The 17,053-nt window shown below is 40.7% G+C and overlaps 1 protein-coding gene across 5 annotated transcripts in view; it reads right to left on the bottom strand.

Moving 5' to 3' along the window:
* The window catches only part of DISC1 (DISC1 scaffold protein), a 214,112-nt gene that overhangs the window by 131,434 nt on the left and 65,625 nt on the right, over window positions 1-17,053 (bottom strand). For all 5 annotated transcript variants that reach the window (XR_010371946.1, XM_064445697.1, XM_064445698.1 and 2 more), the window contains exon 7: window positions 13,397-13,632. Coding sequence is in view for 4 of the 5 variants with exons in the window: in XM_064445697.1 (XP_064301767.1) it covers window positions 13,397-13,632 (236 nt within the window). In the remaining variant the exon portion in view is untranslated. The remainder of the gene's footprint in view (window positions 1-13,396; window positions 13,633-17,053) is intronic.

Raw genomic sequence — 17,053 nt, 5'->3', positions numbered from 1 at the left:
AGCTCCTTGGAATAGCACTAAATACTTGCCTGGGAAGACGTCCATAGTTTTGACTCATTGCTATTCTTCCCTGGCAGAACAGCTAATCAAGATTTTGACTGCTTGTCCTCACCGTCTCTGCAATCTATTATAAGGACCATTTAGAAGTTACTTCTCAAATTCAATATAAGCTAACTCCATCACAGAGAAAGCAAAGTTCTTGACCCAGCTGATGGAAGGACTGGAATAAGACAGGAATTCAATTAACGCAAATTTAACCGACTAAACGCAGGAAAAGACGGGGCTTTAACACTTGCAGAACTGACAGCAATCTATACATCACGTGTAATTTCTTCATTCGCACAGATAGCCATGTAGGCCCATCATTTAAATGGCTTGCAATGGATTCACACACAGTGGGATCCATAATGAGGAGAGAAGAATAAGAATGTAGACTGCTACATCCTAGAGTCTCATTGTGTACACTCTAGATCAGAACAGGAAAGCAGGAGCTGAGGAATTACCCTTTCTGGATGATGAATGAAGTAATACTTTGGCAAAACACAGGCTTCAGCTGGAGAGCTGCAGGAAGATGTGGGAATGCTGCATATTCAGGAGCTGAAGCTGACTTGGCACGTAATAATAGGCTACAGGAAAAATTTTAAGATCAGAATACCTCAAGCAAGCCAGTGCCTTTTAAGTATCTCATTTTAGTGACCTTAAAGGAAAATAGCTACTGAGTATGTTGAATTGTAATAACACAGTTGGAACCTGCTGAGACAATGATGTTCATAATCAGGAATGGTGTGCTGGCAAAATAAAGCAAGCCAATTCAACACAATAGGGGACAGAAGGAAGACTGGGAATACGAGTGGTCTGGTTCATACATTCCTCACTCTATCACAGCTTCCCACATGACCACAGAGGACACTAAATGTCATGATAAAAAGGATAATGTTTAACAAGCCTTTTAAAGAATACTCTGAGAAGTTATGATTTACACACAGGGAATTACAGATCCTATGGAAGTGGCTTTGTTCAGAGGAAGGCTGACTAGCACAATACTGGGAAGAATGGCTTTCTACTAAAGGAAGGCATGTTTCTGAATGTCTTTCCTTCCACTTTGCTAGTATACTTCCCTTTGCATACCAGGCTATTGTGCATTTACGTTTTGCTTCTTCAGAAAAAATTCAAAGAATGAAAATGGGCAAAAGGCAAGTCATACTGGTCTCTACATTCAAGATGTATAAATATACATACTGCTTAAACAGAAACAGTTCCTGTATTAATAACAAAATATGATGCAGTGACCAAAAAAATGTAGTCAGACTGCAGTTTCCATAACTGCACAATAGAACACACCACACACGGTACCAGTGTAGAAGAAATAAATTAGTAAATAGTGTACTGGAAATTCTTATTTTCATACAGAAACTAAGCAGCCATCTCTGATCTCTGCCTGGAGAGACTGAAAGACAAAAGGATGCCCTTTAACAGCCAATACTCTTTCTTCTATTACTGTCATCTAAAAGATTATTCTAGATACTGGTATTTCACCTCCTACTGCCACACCACAATACAGTGCTTATGCAGAAAGCACTTTCATTTCTTTAAAACCAAGCACAAGTCAGAACAATTTAAAATTACCCATATTTGAATTTCTAATTCAAGAGCAACGGCCTAGAAGCCTACACTCAGGTTGTTTGCATATGAGAAAACACAAAATCCCAGACTGACAGGGGTTGGAAGGGCCCTCTGGAGATCATCCTGTCCCACCCCTGCTGGAGCAGGCACACCCAGAGCAGGGGGCACAGGACCACGTCCAGGCGGGGTGTGAATGTCTCCAGGGAAGGGACTCCACACAATGGCTGAACACGATGGGCTGAATCCTCAATTCATGTGAATAGGTATTCCCTCCTAGATAAAATTATTATTAAAGGGTACTTTCTTGACTATCAGCAAATTTAAACAGTTTACAGTATGTCTGAATTTGGCCCAGAGGAATGAGACTGCCTGCGAAGGATAACCTCATTCGAATGGTCACATCTTGCAGAAAGCATGACTTTTCCAACTATAAGTCTTTTAACATGATTCCTTCTCTGATTCTGAAGTCACAAGAAGCTGTCCTCTCTCAGATGATGAAAAAATATATAAACCAAGCCCTACACTTGTAATCTTGCTTTTAACAGCAAACAGAAGCTGACCTTCCAAAAAAGCCTTTGTCCGGTCCTTTGCAAAAGAAATCAGAAGTGCCACTCGGGGAACATTTGCTGTAAACGTCTGCTACAGTCTTAATCAAGGCAAAAGTCCACCAAAAATCTTAAGTCTGGGGACTTCACTGGGCCTTTAAGAAGAAATCCACAATACAAAATCAAACCAAATAATTACTTTCTTGTACTTTCACAGTTCCCTTGATGTGTGCATCTCAGAAAGCTTTGAAGACAAATCAGAAAAAAGCTTTTGAACAAAACTGTACTTAGGAACAGGCAGCTTTAAGCTAGGCATGTACAACTAGGACTAAAAGAAAAAATAATAAAACACACTTGTACCCGAAGTTTTCTTGAGTAAAATCAACAGATTCATTATTACAGATACCACGTGCAGGTTTTTTTACAGGGACATGACCTGCAAGGGTGTTGCCAGTCCTACGCTTCTGTTCAATTAAGAATATTCAGAGCTAGCTTGCAATAAAATGCGCTAAGGTAAAACAGCACTTCCTGTTTTCTTTTTAAACGCTTCACCACAAAGTTTGATTCTACCTAATCAAGGGAGAGACTGGATAACAAGATTTTCATTTTATGTGATCTGTTCATAAGCCTGGCTGCGCTACAGTTCTGGGTATTACCACACCAGGAAAGCCATTTTTCAGTCAAGCACAGAAGTTCCTTTTCATCTTTGTGCAATGATCCACGGGACTTTACACAATGAGATTTTCACAGTAGCATGTCTCTGTGTTGGGAAGCAAAATTATCCTTTAAACATAAATCAGGGTTTTCCAAACAAACCCTGGTTTTTCCTTAGACAATGCAGCCCACAGAAAATTGTAAGATGACAGAGCTGGTTAAACAATGATAAAAACAACAAAATTTCTGCTGAATTGATGCGGTGAAAATTCAATTTCTCTGTCTAAACCTGTCAGTGCTCTTGAGGCATGGACTTTGACACTAAAGAGGAGGAGAGAGAAGTTGTGTTTAATTCATACTGAAAATGAGATTTGTGGCAGTTGCAAGGACTAGTCACCTGAATTAGAAGTAAAATGCAAAGCGTCACCTTGGAAACCTTCCAAACTCAAAAATTAATCTGATCCGAGACAAAAATTATCAAGAGATATACTTTAAGGTACAGGAGCATTGGACCTTCTGCACATTTCAATCTACAGAGTTCTCCAAGGAGTACAAATGAGAACCCAAAATGATGCACCTAGCTTTGAACCACCAGGGAGCTGATTTTGCTCCAGCAATTTGCTCTTCTTCTAGCTATCATTTGCAGAGTAGTATTTCTTCAATGTTGCTTTATGTCAAGGATTGCTTCAGTGCATGTGCACCCCACCCAGAATTTATCAAGGAGAACTAGAAGTACACTTTCCCAGTGTCTTCGTAAAACCTCAGCTTAGCAATAAGGTTTCCCATTGACTGATGGATTGCTGGGTGACTGCACTTGTCTTTGTCGACTCTCAAAGAGTTGTACTTATATGAAGTGTACTATAACAACTCATCACCCTGCCCAGCAGCTCTTAAATACACAAGAACTCTAAACTAAGATGACCCTTATTTGCTGCAATATTGCCAGACACTAGCCCCAATTATGGGAGGCTTGCAGAAAAATCAGGGCATTAGATGACACTTCAAAATTTTTTGTAAGAATTAAAAAAAAAAAAGAAAAAAGAAAAAAACTTGTTAAATGCCCACAATAGAAGGACTGAAGCAGCACCTCAGTCTGCGTAGTATGGTAGATGGTTTTTTTTTTTGGATCACAGAATCATTAAGGTTGGAAAAGACCTCTAGGATCATCAAGTCCAACTGTCAACCCAACACCCCCAGGGCTCCTAAACCATGAAGAGCCACATCTACACGTCTTTTAAATACCTCCAGGGATGGCGACTCCACCACTCTCTGGGCAGCCTGTGCCAATGCCTGACCACTCTTTCATTGAAGACATTTTTCCTAATATCCAACCTAAACCTCCCCTGGTACAAATTGAAGCAGTTTCCTCTTGTCCTATTGCTTGTTACCAGGGAGGAGAGACCAACCCCCACCTCACTACAGCCCCTTTCAGGTAGTTGTAGAGTCATAAGGGCTCCCCTCAGCCTCCTCTTCTCCAGGCTAAAGCCCCCCAGCTTCCTCAGCCGCTCCTCATAAGACTTGTTCTCTAGACCCTTCAACTTCGTTGCCCTTCTCTGGACACGCTCCAGCACCTCAAGGTCCTTCTTGTCCTGAGGGACCCAAAACTGAACACAGTATTCAACGTACGGCCTCACCAGTGCCTAGTACAGGGGCACGACCCCTGCCCTGCTCCTGCTGGCAGTGCCAGATAAAAATCACTCCAACAGAAACAACCAGTTCACAGTCACTTGAAGATGCTGCTGGTATATTTAATGATGATTCCAAGCTGAATTTTCATCGCCATGTATTGAGAAACCTTCTGGTCCTATAACACACTATTCAGACAGCCAAACTGGCAGCCTCCTTCAACCAACCATTCGTGTGGTACTGTCATTTCCCACCCCTCTTCACCAGCTGCTGCCGCAGAGCGGTTGAGGCAGTTGTTGCTCCAGCTGTTACCTGAAACAGGAGCATCAGACTGAAAACAAAGGCATAATCAAAGAGCTATCTGCAGCAGCAGTTCATCACATTCAATCACTTTCCCCAGATTTTCTGATGTGTCAAGAGATCCCCATTCTTCTGTTACGTCTGTCTGGAGCGCACAAAGACTAGAGCTTGCCCACAGCAGCTGCAATTATTCTCCTAAGAATAACAACCATTGTACTGCACTAACTGAAAGGGTCTGTCCCTGGATATTGTTGTTAGCTGTTTCTCTTTATTATATACAAATGAATTCAGTACCATAGATTATTAGGACAGCTGGTCATTTTTCCCTGAAGAGAAATAAATCTCATCGTATGCGTACCCAGAGGAATCAGCACATATGTGGCCTGGACTTTACAGGCTGCTACATCCCACTGGATGCTGTTCAGGCAGGAGAGGGAACCAGATGCTCAGCAGGTAAAACCAGATTCCTCATTACAGTGCACACGTGGGTCTCAAGTGGATGGTACTCAGCTTTCTGCTGGGACTTTTTCCTTCTATAATGTTGCTTGGAAGGACAAAAAACTGTCTCTAAGATTGCTCAAAAATACTCTGGATTGCTAGCAGTGGCTCTGTCCTCCAAGCTGGAAGACTTGCTCCCTTCCTTTCCCTGCTGTGTTTCCAACCCCTCCTGTTCCTCCCAAGGAAGGCCAGTGCCTACAGTGCGGGAGGAGACTTCAGAGAAGCCCTTTTTGCTCCCTCAACAGGGGACCCCACCAGCCCTGGTGGGATCAGTGTGAGCCACAGAACAAAAGACTTTGCTCAGACACAGGCAACTCGATCAAGAAGTCCTCTGCCCCAATCCAAAACTCTGGCAGCTGTTGCCCAACAAATTGTTTGCACCTTTGCAGAAAGCAAATTCACTTCATGTGCTGAAACACAGACATTGTATGGCATGCCAGGCTTTCAGTACACACTTGCTTCTAGAGTTGCCCCCCACAAGTGAGAAAAAAAAGAAACAAAGCCACTTGCCCAAGGAGTCTATCCTTTAATCCCAGGCAGAGAACAAAGGTATGAAATTAATCCTCGGCAGACAAAATGGAGAGGAAAACACCTATCCGTCTACAAAAAGAAAGCTGAGCCTCCTAATCAGTCAGATCACAAAGGAAAAGGCAGACCTCTTCTTTCACCTGTGACTTGCCTTAGCCTCTGACAAAAGCCTGCAGCCAACTTCTTTGAAAGAGCCAAGATGATGGGCTCCTCAAAACACACACCCAGCCGTGGGACTAGCTGAAAATGAGACAATCCTACTCTCAAAGCTCAGGTTAGGTTATGACATTTGACACGAAATTTGGAGTTTCCCCTCAGAAAACCCCTTGTGGCAGAGGAAGCTCACTGTGCGGCCAGTTGCTCCGAGGGAGGAGCTCTGGGGAATTTCCAGGGCAGAGTCCTCCCCAGGTGCCAGGGAACATCCTCTCTGGCTCTGCCTCTCTGCCGCAAGCCCACTGCTGCGGGTTTTGTAAAGCTATAGCACACAGAATAAAATTTATCATTAAACAAAAAGTACAGTTACAAAAACAGGGTACCATACTATTTTCATTATACCTAGCTATAGCAGCAGCAGTATCAGCTGGATTTTATGAACCCATAACTATATTTTGATTCATCTCATGTAGCATAGACAGAGACATGTTTTTTAACACAATTTTAAAACTGTTCAATGCGGTAGGCTTTTAAAAAAAAAAATCAGAGCAGCAAGAAAGGGCCGTAAGTCAAGGCAGTAAGGCAAATACTCAGTGACTTGAGCATCATCCTCATATCGTGGAAGATGATTTACCACTGACTGAAATTAAGCCGACACAAACCGGTCTGGGGGGGAACTGAAGCTGTCAGATGGCTTGAAGACTCCCATGCCCAAAGCTTGGGACTAGGACAGAAGTCAACAACAGGGAGGGCAGTTTCTGGGGCTCTGCAGCACTTCTTCACATGGTGTATTTCATATGCAAACACTGTATTTCAGTTTCTGCAGATCTGCAAAGCTAAAATAACTGAACTAGTGAGGTGACTGAGAGCTCTCTCTTCTTCACTCCTCTTAACTCCATGATGAAGCCCTAGCTGTGGTGGCCACAAGTTACCTGCGTTGTCTGCACATCTGACAGCTCAAGACGCTTATTTCATCATGCATATTTATAAGAGGGGAAAAAACAGGGGAAAAGCTCTCTTCTCTCACTTATCTATTATACTTATTTGCATTCCTTTTTAATATTATCCCTTCCCTGGACTTTTCATATTTTACAGCAATACCATGTGGACAGATAGTGTGGTGTGGGGGGGTGTGTGAGAGATTTTTTAAGAAGGGGAAGACCACCAAAAGATTGCCATCCCAAGCAGGTAACATTAGAGTGGAAGGAGCCCAAAAGCTTTATCCTCTCACACAGCACAGGAGCAAGAATCTTATACAGATCAGACACATATGCACACAAACACACGTCCTTACACCACCATCGGTGAAATATAACTGTATCTGGGAGGGCAAGTGGCTATCAGGTAGGATAGCCACTAACAGCAGGAGAGGGAAAGTCTGGTCAGAAGGGCAGAAAGCCTTTCTGTCAAGGGAGCACCACGGGACTGCTGACATCTTCCCAGGGCAGAGACATGGTGCAGCATGTGAAAATCACCCACCAAGTGAAAGACCCAGAAGTAAATGAAGTCGCATGAAAAGGTGAAAGCAACAGTGACTTGCTGAAAACGGCTCTGTGTACACCCAGGCCCAGCTACAACCTCCCCAGCACCAAATGAGGCCAGAAGTAGTTACATTATGACGCAGTGTGCTTAGAGGCCTACTAAACCATCAGGGTCTTCATGGTCCAACTCATAACACAGCGCAGGAGTCTCTCCTGAAAAATATGCAGGACGATTTTTAAAAAGTTTATATTATTTTGCCTCTAACCTACCTACCAACATCACTTTCTACCTGTAATTAAGCACTACTAAGGTTGTGAAATCAGGAAAAAGTGCAAGCAACCAAAAAGCTCCAAACAACCCAAAAACCCAGAAGTAAAGACCCTGAGAGTATCTGCCATTAAGAGTACAATTCAGTTCTCTGCTGTCCCACACACAGGCCCAGCAGTCAGGAACATTAGCAGCCTGTGCACTGTAGTAGAAACTTTTTGATGCTACAAAGCCATTTCATCCCTCTGCATTTTTAACTTGTGCTACCCTTCTATTCCCAGAGGATATTTTTCATAGGTATGAATTTTCACAGAAATAGCCGAAGAAAACCTCTAACCACATATTTAAAAAGGACTTTCCTGGACTGACTGCATGTTATCTAGCAAACAACAGATATCTTTCTGAAATAATAGGGTGCAATTTGTTTTGCTTCTTCAAAATACAATTCTTCAAAGCTAAGATTTTTGTTGAAAGGCTTATGTGAATAAACACGGCTGCATTCAGACTTCAGTAATTTCAACATAGCTTGCTAACTGCTAATTTGACTAGAAATTTCATGTGGCCGTATACTTTGAAGAACAAGAAAACGTGTACCAAGTAGTCTCTCCTAATGACAGTCCATTCTGAATGGCACTTTTCCTAAGTTAGTATGTGAAACTACGTATAAGTCTTTTTTCCCAACTTTTCGCAAGTAAACAAGCTTCTTTAAAAAGAAAAAAAAACCACCACAAACAAAAAACACAAACAAAACAAAAAAAAACCCGCCTTTTTTGGCTTTATCAGGCTTTGGCTTCAACTGAAGTTGTTGAATGCTTTGAGTATATTCCAACTAATAAGGTTTTCAACCCCCTGAGCATTTGTATTTCACTTTGAATTAATCTTTGTCAGATGAGCTCCAGGCATCACTAAAGCAGAGTGAACTGGTTGCATTAAAACTTCAAGTTGAGTTCCTTGCACCACTGGCCCCGACAGTACTATAATAACTAATATACAGAATAGAGAATTTCCCTACCTTCAGAAGATCCCACACACCCACTACGGAACAAATTCCTACTAATTAAAAATTGTTCCATGGGAAAGGTGGAAGAAGAGGCAGAATATTCAAATATTTTGAAAGATATTTAATTGAATTTCTTTCTTTCAACCAACATTTAGTGCCCAGACAATAGTCCAGATGGAACTGTGCAATTTATTTTAAGGATGACATATTTTACAGTCACATGCATCTGTAGATATGGATAAAGCCAAAAGAGAAAATGCTAAGTGAAACTAAATATGAACAGAAGTATAACAGACTTCCCCAGTTTTCACTGTGAAATTATAAGAAACAAGGAAAAAATGGGTACCAAAGGAATAAGTCAAATAATTAACATGGTCTTATTTTATAATTAGAAGATTCAAGTTACACTAGTTAAAAACATATTTCTGAAATGGTGTCCTCTTCAGTAGAGGATACAGAAGTTACATATTTTGCTGCCTTTTGCAATCTCCAGGAGAAAGTACTTCACGTTGAAACACTCAGGCCTAGTTTCCTCCGATTTCAATATGTGCCTTTAGTTAAAACACTAACACGTGTCATGGTGCACACAACACCAGCTGCTCCCACCTTTTAAACACCTCTCCACACAACCCCACGCAAGTGAACTGAGCTTCTGCACTGCAGTTTCCTCATTTTATAATAATGATTACACCCTTCAGTTTACCAAGGGCCCTCAGGCCTGTCTGGATGAGCAAAATGCCCACATTCTGTGGTCCCAACCTCGATGTGAATCCCTGCCAAAACACAAGCTAATGTATTTGTTTGCACATTAACCAGGCAGGTTTTAACCTCGGCTTCCAACAGCCCTCAAGAAAGGGCCCAGGGTAATGCATCTAATATTTCTCAATTCTTCAAACTCAAGGCATGTTATGGTTTCTAAAAAAGGCTTTTTATTTTCAAAAAGTCTGCCACATACTGAAGATAAACAATACAAAAAGGCTTATTAATCTTCCTGAAAATAACAATGTTTGACAAGAAAAATAAGCTTAGAAATGATGCTCAGCCCAATGTTACATTGACTTGCTCTCTTGCTTCTGCACGCTTCTATCTTGGCAATTATTCTTCATTTAAAATGGTCTCTCACGTTCCCTGAAGTTTGCTTTAATAAGTTGCTATTTAATAGCATTTAGACCAAGAAAAGCAAAATAATTTGTATTTTATAGTGAGCTGCAAGCCACTCAATACAATTCATTATAGCACAGATTGTCTTAAGAGATGCTTCACATCAGCCCTGTATTATTCCCATGCTGAATGCAATTCGTGTACCCAACAAATAATTACGCAAAAGCACATTATAGCAGTACTTTACTGACTAGCACAATGCAGTTAGAATAAATACACAGCAAATACATAGCATCTTGCAACCCAACATCCAGGAGCTTATCGTTTACAGCCCATCAATACTGAACAACTTGCTACATAAACACTGGTCTTCAGTATACGTGCAGGAGCAATAGCTTTATTTCGCACACAGACAGCCCTAACTTTAGAATACTCAAAATTTTTTTTTCTCTGCAATGACTCATAAAATGAAGTGTATATTTCAAGAAAAAATCCCTTTCACATTAAATATTGGAAGACTTCGGAATTTAAAACTAATGTGCTGAACTGGCTTCATCAAGTATTTTAACCCATTACCTAATATACAATTGCCTTTCATAAGATTTACTGATTTAGGATAAGCCAATGCCATTGCAACAAGGGGAATTCTGGCTACATACGAGACAAGAAGAGTTCACAGCAAGGGTGGTGAAATGCAGGATGCCTAGCAAGGCTACAAAATCTCCGTCCTTGGAGATAGGCAAAGCTCAGACAGATGGGGCCCTGAGCAACCTGATCTCGCTTGGAAATTGTGGCCCTGTGCTTTGAGCAGGGGTTTGACAAGATGACCTCCTAAATTAGTCTGTAATTGTAGCACAATGTAGGGGATGCCCACAGGCACATAGGAAGCATACCCACACCAGATGTCTTACTGTCTGCTCTCTGTTTTTTCATCTTACAGAAAGAGAGAACCGAGCATGACTGGATGCAGACGTAAGATCAGTGTACTTGAGATATGATGGACCTCACAGCTTTAAAAGGAAGACACCTACCACTTTGTTCAGTTTAACAGTGAGCCTAACTTTCACTGCTAATGAACCGCAACTGTTGCAGGAGCATATTCTTCCCCTCAGCCCTTCTGGTTATACAGCCTGCCCTGAAAGCAAAAAGTGGCAGAGAACCCATGTGGGAAATGTGCCTGCTGACCATCACACAAGCGCAGTTCTGGGATGCTTTCAGCCACCTAAAATAGCAAGTGGTTTGGGAGAAGAGATTGGAGAACCAAAGGCAAGGAAGGGGCCACCATGATAAAATCAAGTGGTTCAGTCACACAGCTATATGGGAGATTTCACTCTGTGCTCCCAAGGCAGCTTGTGCATTTTTCAGTAGAGCAGCAGGCACAGCATCACAACGCTTGGGCAGATTTTGAATGGGATTTACCAGACCAAGAAGCTACATCCCGTTGAGAAAACACCTACAAGGTGTTTTTAATTCAGAGAGCGCCACCATCTCCTGCAGAGAGGACAGAAGCTGCTGAAAGGCAGCGAGTCGTACCTTGCTTCTTTGAAAGGCTGCATCAGCCAGGCTGTGACACATTCCTACCAGCTCACTCTGGTTTCAAGTTGGGAAGGAAAAAAAAAATTAAAAATCTAGCACTTCATCGATGGACAGTAGCCAGCTCCCTCAACAACTGTGACCAGCATGAGGTCTCTCTCTCATCTCAGCTGAGTGCTAGAACCCTCCCCACTTTCACTCTCCCAGAGTCAGATGATCTCTTGCCTGTTAGCCTTCAGGCCTTTTACCAGATTTCTGTTTTTGCATTCCTGGATACATTAAGGCCCAGCTTAGGAACTGTGATGGAGCACACTCCCTGCCAGGACACTGAAATCCTTAGCAGGTAAGGGCTTGCTCTGAGGGTGTAGGTTCAGATCCAGACAGGCTGCAGAGGACCTAAATGCAGAGCTTCCACGTTCTAAACCAAGGACTCTAGCTTCCACACGCCCATGCCATAGGCGGGCATCTACACCATTGCCATTAGTTCTGGTCAGAAAAGGCTTTGGGGTTTGACAAGAGCACACAACTATAACCTGAAGTAGAAGATTTAAACTGTTCCCAAAGGCTGTCAAGAGTTGCCTGCCTAAGTGTGTTTACTTGTGCAGCCCAAACCGGCACTTATCTATCCCCAGTTGCAATAGGGGAAGTCCAGCTATGGTAAAGAGAACAGAAGCATCAGATCCAAGGTCCCGGTGACCCAAAGTTGATCAACAAACAAAACTAATACAGAAAAGTTCGATTTGAGGCACCTTTTAAAAATGAACAGAAATTAATGAAGACTTAGAATTAATTTAAGTTCTGAACGCACCTCAAATAATGAACGCCTGTATTCCCTCAAGTAACTGTGTTATTTGTGGTGCTGGTTAGCAAAGAACTCTGAGCAAGTTCTTCCTGAACCAGTACTAACTTGAATCTTCAGGAAATTATTTAAAGACGAGTTCAGTGCAACTCAAATGTTGCATTGGCAATGTGAGAGAAAAAAAATCTGAATATTCTTTCGTAAGCAAATCCAAAGCTAAGAGAAAACTTAAAGCACAGCTTCTCAGACAGACTGCTTGAGACCTTTTATTCCTCAATCTCAGAAACACAGGTATAAGATACTATTAAAAAAACCTAAACTTAATTCAAGAAACTATTTCCCATAATCTAATTTAAAATTTTAAACGAGTCTCAAAAGAGAGAAATATGTCCTCTATGAAATGTTCTGCTGACTTAAAAAAATCTGTATAAATTAGCACACATGAACAGCAATTTCTCATGAATGTTAATATAACCAAACTAAATCCAGTAAACATGAAGGGAGAAAAAAATTGCAAGCCATAGTTATTGCTTATCTGGAAGAAATGCAAGTTAGGATAAACAAGAATTTTATTTTGTCCTGATGACACAGCAGCAGTAACACTTTCAAAGTTCCATCGCCAACATCCCATTGACTGCCAGTAGAGTGTAGGCCCTGAAGCCTTTCTATTGCTTTTGTAAATAAAGATGAGGTTATTTCCGAAAGGTTAATAAAAGTAGCTACTTCTCCATTTAAAGGAACCAGACACTGTGCATTTAACTGTAGGTGTTCCAAAAGTCTTCATGCTTTACCCCTTCCCCCACTACCTTGAGTCCACTATCGGAGCCTAACATTCATCACATTGGACTTTATTATGACTGGAAGTTCACCGAAGCAAGAAGCATCTCTAATATTTATTTGGATGGTTCCTAGTACACACTTTCAGGCTGTGAGAAATATTTTGTAATTATTGCATTAACACGCTTGGGAAAAAATTCCACCAGTTAACAAGAAATAGTTTAAACTGGTGATAGGTATTAACGGTTAATAGATACATATGCTTTCTGTAGGTGGCTCTTTACCATAAAAATATTAAGTGCAAGACCTTCAAATAACTACAAAGTCTTCCTTCCTGAGGACGTACATTATTATTAGAACTTCAACATCTATTCTTAGAAAATTTTAAAGCGTCTGAATCCAGCTCATTACCTGGCACAATTATGAAGAAAACAACTGACAGCCAATTCAACAGTACAGGGGGAAATTACAAGACTTTACATCACTGACAACATTGTGAAATTTAAATACCTCTTTATTGTCCCTGGAAGATCCAGACTGAATGGAATTTGACAGGAGGATGCTAAAGTGTCATCCACAGCCTTGCTTATTTCCTGTAGTTCTCTCAAAGAAACGCAGCCAAGTAAAGCAGTCAGTTCACAGTCCTGTGACTGAATAAGCCTATCTTGTTCTTCAATTTCTCTCCTTAGCTGTTGGTCTTTTGCTTCTAATATGACCAGTCTTGCTCGAAGGTCTTCAATTTCTTTCTGCATGAAACAGAAACCTGAGTTTACTATGAACCCTGTTAAAGAACCCCCCCGCCTCTAGGAAAATGCTGTACTAGTCTCAGAAGTAGCGTGAATTAAGGTTGTCCAATTTAGCAAAACATTAAATGAGTAGACATCCTTTTTTGACACACAAAAATTCTTACATCTATTGTATTTAGAAACTCTAGTGCTTCCACAGTCTGAAATTCCCCACCTCCATTTCAACACCAAATTTCAGACAAATTTCAAATTTCCTCTTCCAACACTAAGTGCCCTCTCAAATACATGGGTATTTCCCAAGTTAAAATCTTCCCCAAAAAAACCCCAAAATCTCAGGTCAACCATGACAACAGAATCTTGCTACAGACTGGCAGCTAAAGTGATCAACCACCTGTCCTCCTGCAGAATATCCGCGCAATGGGTCCTCTAGGCTTCCAATCCAACATCAGGCACAGGGCGCAAGTGGTGAATCACTGTCTGGCCAGTCTTTTTGACTATTAATATTTAATTTGAATTAAAAGGACAAAATCCCTCCCTTGACTTAAAATGACCAGAGCTTCAACCTCAGCTGCACTCATCTTGCCAGAAGTCCAAACCCCATGCATTATGATACCGATGTTTCTTGCAAGAGCACGTTTTAATTTTTCCTTAAAAGCCTAACAGATAGCTTGCACCCAAGGAAGGAGCACTTCATGAAGGAGTCTGGGTTGCTGAGTTAATAAAGTTATTTAATATAGGACCTTTGCTCATTTGTCCCAGAATTTGAAAAGTTTTTTTAAAAAAAAAATCAAAGGAGAACTAGTTGCTATTGAAGTAGTTGAATGCCGTACTGGCGACTGCCGCACAGATTCTATTCCTACATTTCTTACAGCGTCTGAAATTTTGCAAGCCACTTAAATCTATTGCCTCAACACACAGCCACAGATTGAATGTTCACCATTTTCCATACAACCAGCAAGAGAAGTCTCTGAAGTGCTATCTATAGACTCTTTAGAGAAATCAAAGCGCATAACTCTGTGCTCTGACCATATTCAGTCCAGCTAAAAAGGAAAATGGGAAAAAAACAAAACAGAAAAAATCCCACCAAACCTTTTTCAAGTAAATAACTAGGCATTACAAAACTGACATTCGTTAACTACCATATAGCTTTTTATGGCAATACACTACTTCATTCTCTAGCTATAAAACAGCAGTAAGAATCTCTCTTCATCCAAAACGATGTTATGGAGATAAAATTAAGTGGTTCTGAATCACTCAGATGCCATGCTGATTAATGCTGTAGAAAGAGTCCATTCGCAAATTAATAAATCTGCATCCAAAAGAGGGTTTGAGTGGCATACTGTAAAAGGGTTCTGGGGCTGAATATTGAATAATGAAGATAAAATGGTATTCTGAATATCTGAACAAGCACTCTCCATCTTCAGCACGATACGAGGCAGGCATCCAGGGGAGGGGGGAAATAAATAAATAAATAAGCATGCTCATACAATTAAAGATTCTCATAAAACATACACAGTATGCACAGATAACCGACTTTGGCATTTCTTTGCTTTTTGAGTGCTACACTTTGAAACCTTAACATTCTTTTAGTGTTTTCAATGTAATTTAAGTAAAGTTTAGTTCCCTAATGCTCATTTTGTCAACAAACATATTTTCAGGTTTGCTGCACTACAGCGAGCTCCCTGCGTATCACTTTAAAAAAAAAGAAGAAACAGTCCTTGCATGTTCAAAGGTTGACTGGCTCAAAAATTTCAACTTATATTAGCGCTGTGCACTAGATTCATCAATTATTGTCCTCCTTTTTTCGTTTTAGATTTAGCAACAAGAAAACAGAGTGGCCCGTGTTTCAACCCACAGGCATTTGTCGAGGACAGAAAGGTCAGCAGGCCAAAAACATCAGTTTTCTTTCTTTCAGTCTCAAATTAGGCTTTTAGTGCGCACAAAGGACAATTCTGTCGCTGTGTTACTGGTTTGGGAACACTGCCAAAATCTTAATAGGCCCTACTTAATACAAAGACCTTCATATTCTGTGAAAACGTAGTAATTGCAATCACTGCAATAAGCGACCTGCATGGGAACAGAAAGGGAGATGAACAGAATTTGGTTTTACAAACACGCTTTTAGTACTGAAATGTTTTTACAACATAAATAGATACCAGAAGCACACAATCTGTATTCACAAAGAGAAAGCTGTTCTGCCTGGGAATAGTTCACAGGCGTTCTTGGGAGAATGGAAATTATAGTCAGTAAACTGGAATTCTTTCGCATTCTTTTCCAGAAATGCCAAGAAGCCTTTAAAGTGCTCTTGGTCAGCCTCCAGGGACAAATAAAGAGGACTTAAAGTCTCAGCATAGAACAATATTTGGCTCACTAAACATAAGCTGGAGTTTTACGTTGAGAATTCGAGTTTAAACTGAGATTTCTAACACGACAGCTAATCAGTACTGATGGTGAACCTCTAACTTCTCTTATGGGTTGGTATTCTCCAGGAAGTACAGACTGCAGTAGAAACATGAATATGTAGATTTTATATACCATCACAGGCTCTCTCAAATCCCTGAAGACAAATGCAGAACCAACAGGAGAGGGGGTAGAAGGAAAAGGAAGGTAAAGTAGGGCTGACAGAAAAAAAATAATTATTATTTCAGATCATGTTAGATTTTGGGCAGGAGCTCAAGGGATGATGGGAACCACCAAACATCACAGGTCAGCCTTCGCCAGAACCTAGAATTCATGGCAGTTTTGATCAAATGCTTATAAAGAGCATGCCTGTACAGTGATGTGGCTAATTTGTCCCTAATATAACCACACAGGAATAAAAATTCACCTGGAGTAAGTATAAAAGCATTAGCTGGCATGGAATCTTAAGTAGAGCAGTTTTCAGTTGAATAGCTTGAGGTGGCTGGCTGGACACGTAGATTACCAAAAAAGCAGTTTTTTGGACACTGATAATGTTGCACTAGACTGTATCTCCTCTTATATATTGATAAGATAAATCCAAATAATATAAAGGTAACGACTAGGATACCAAAGACATTTCTTCATCTAAGTAAGGTTTTGTGACGGCCATCTAAAATACTTTTCTCCATTTATTTCTGGTTTTTATATATGTATTCACGTGTATACACATAGGTGATTATACTATCAGATCCACCAAAGGAAGAAAAGGATAAAAAAAATATTTCAAGACAACATCACAGAAAAAAGAAAACTAGACCTACCAGCTCTCTAAGATGTCGTATTGCTGAATGTGATCAAAGTTTAAAAGGAGGTGGAGCAAAGACTTGTATTAGACAGTAAACTGAGAATTTTTTGAAGGACAATGAAAAGAAGGGCTAAATTTTTGCTTAAAAGGCTTGCAGATTTAAGATTGGACAGAAGCCATCTTAAAAACATTCCATTTGCCAAATTACCACGTTGT

The sequence above is a fragment of the Phalacrocorax carbo genome, chromosome 3 (genome assembly GCF_963921805.1).
Source record: "Phalacrocorax carbo chromosome 3, bPhaCar2.1, whole genome shotgun sequence".
Classification (NCBI taxonomy): Eukaryota; Metazoa; Chordata; class Aves; order Suliformes; family Phalacrocoracidae; genus Phalacrocorax; species Phalacrocorax carbo.
The sequence above is the reverse complement of the archived record's forward strand: the minus strand, read 5'-3'. Positions and strand labels throughout refer to the sequence as shown.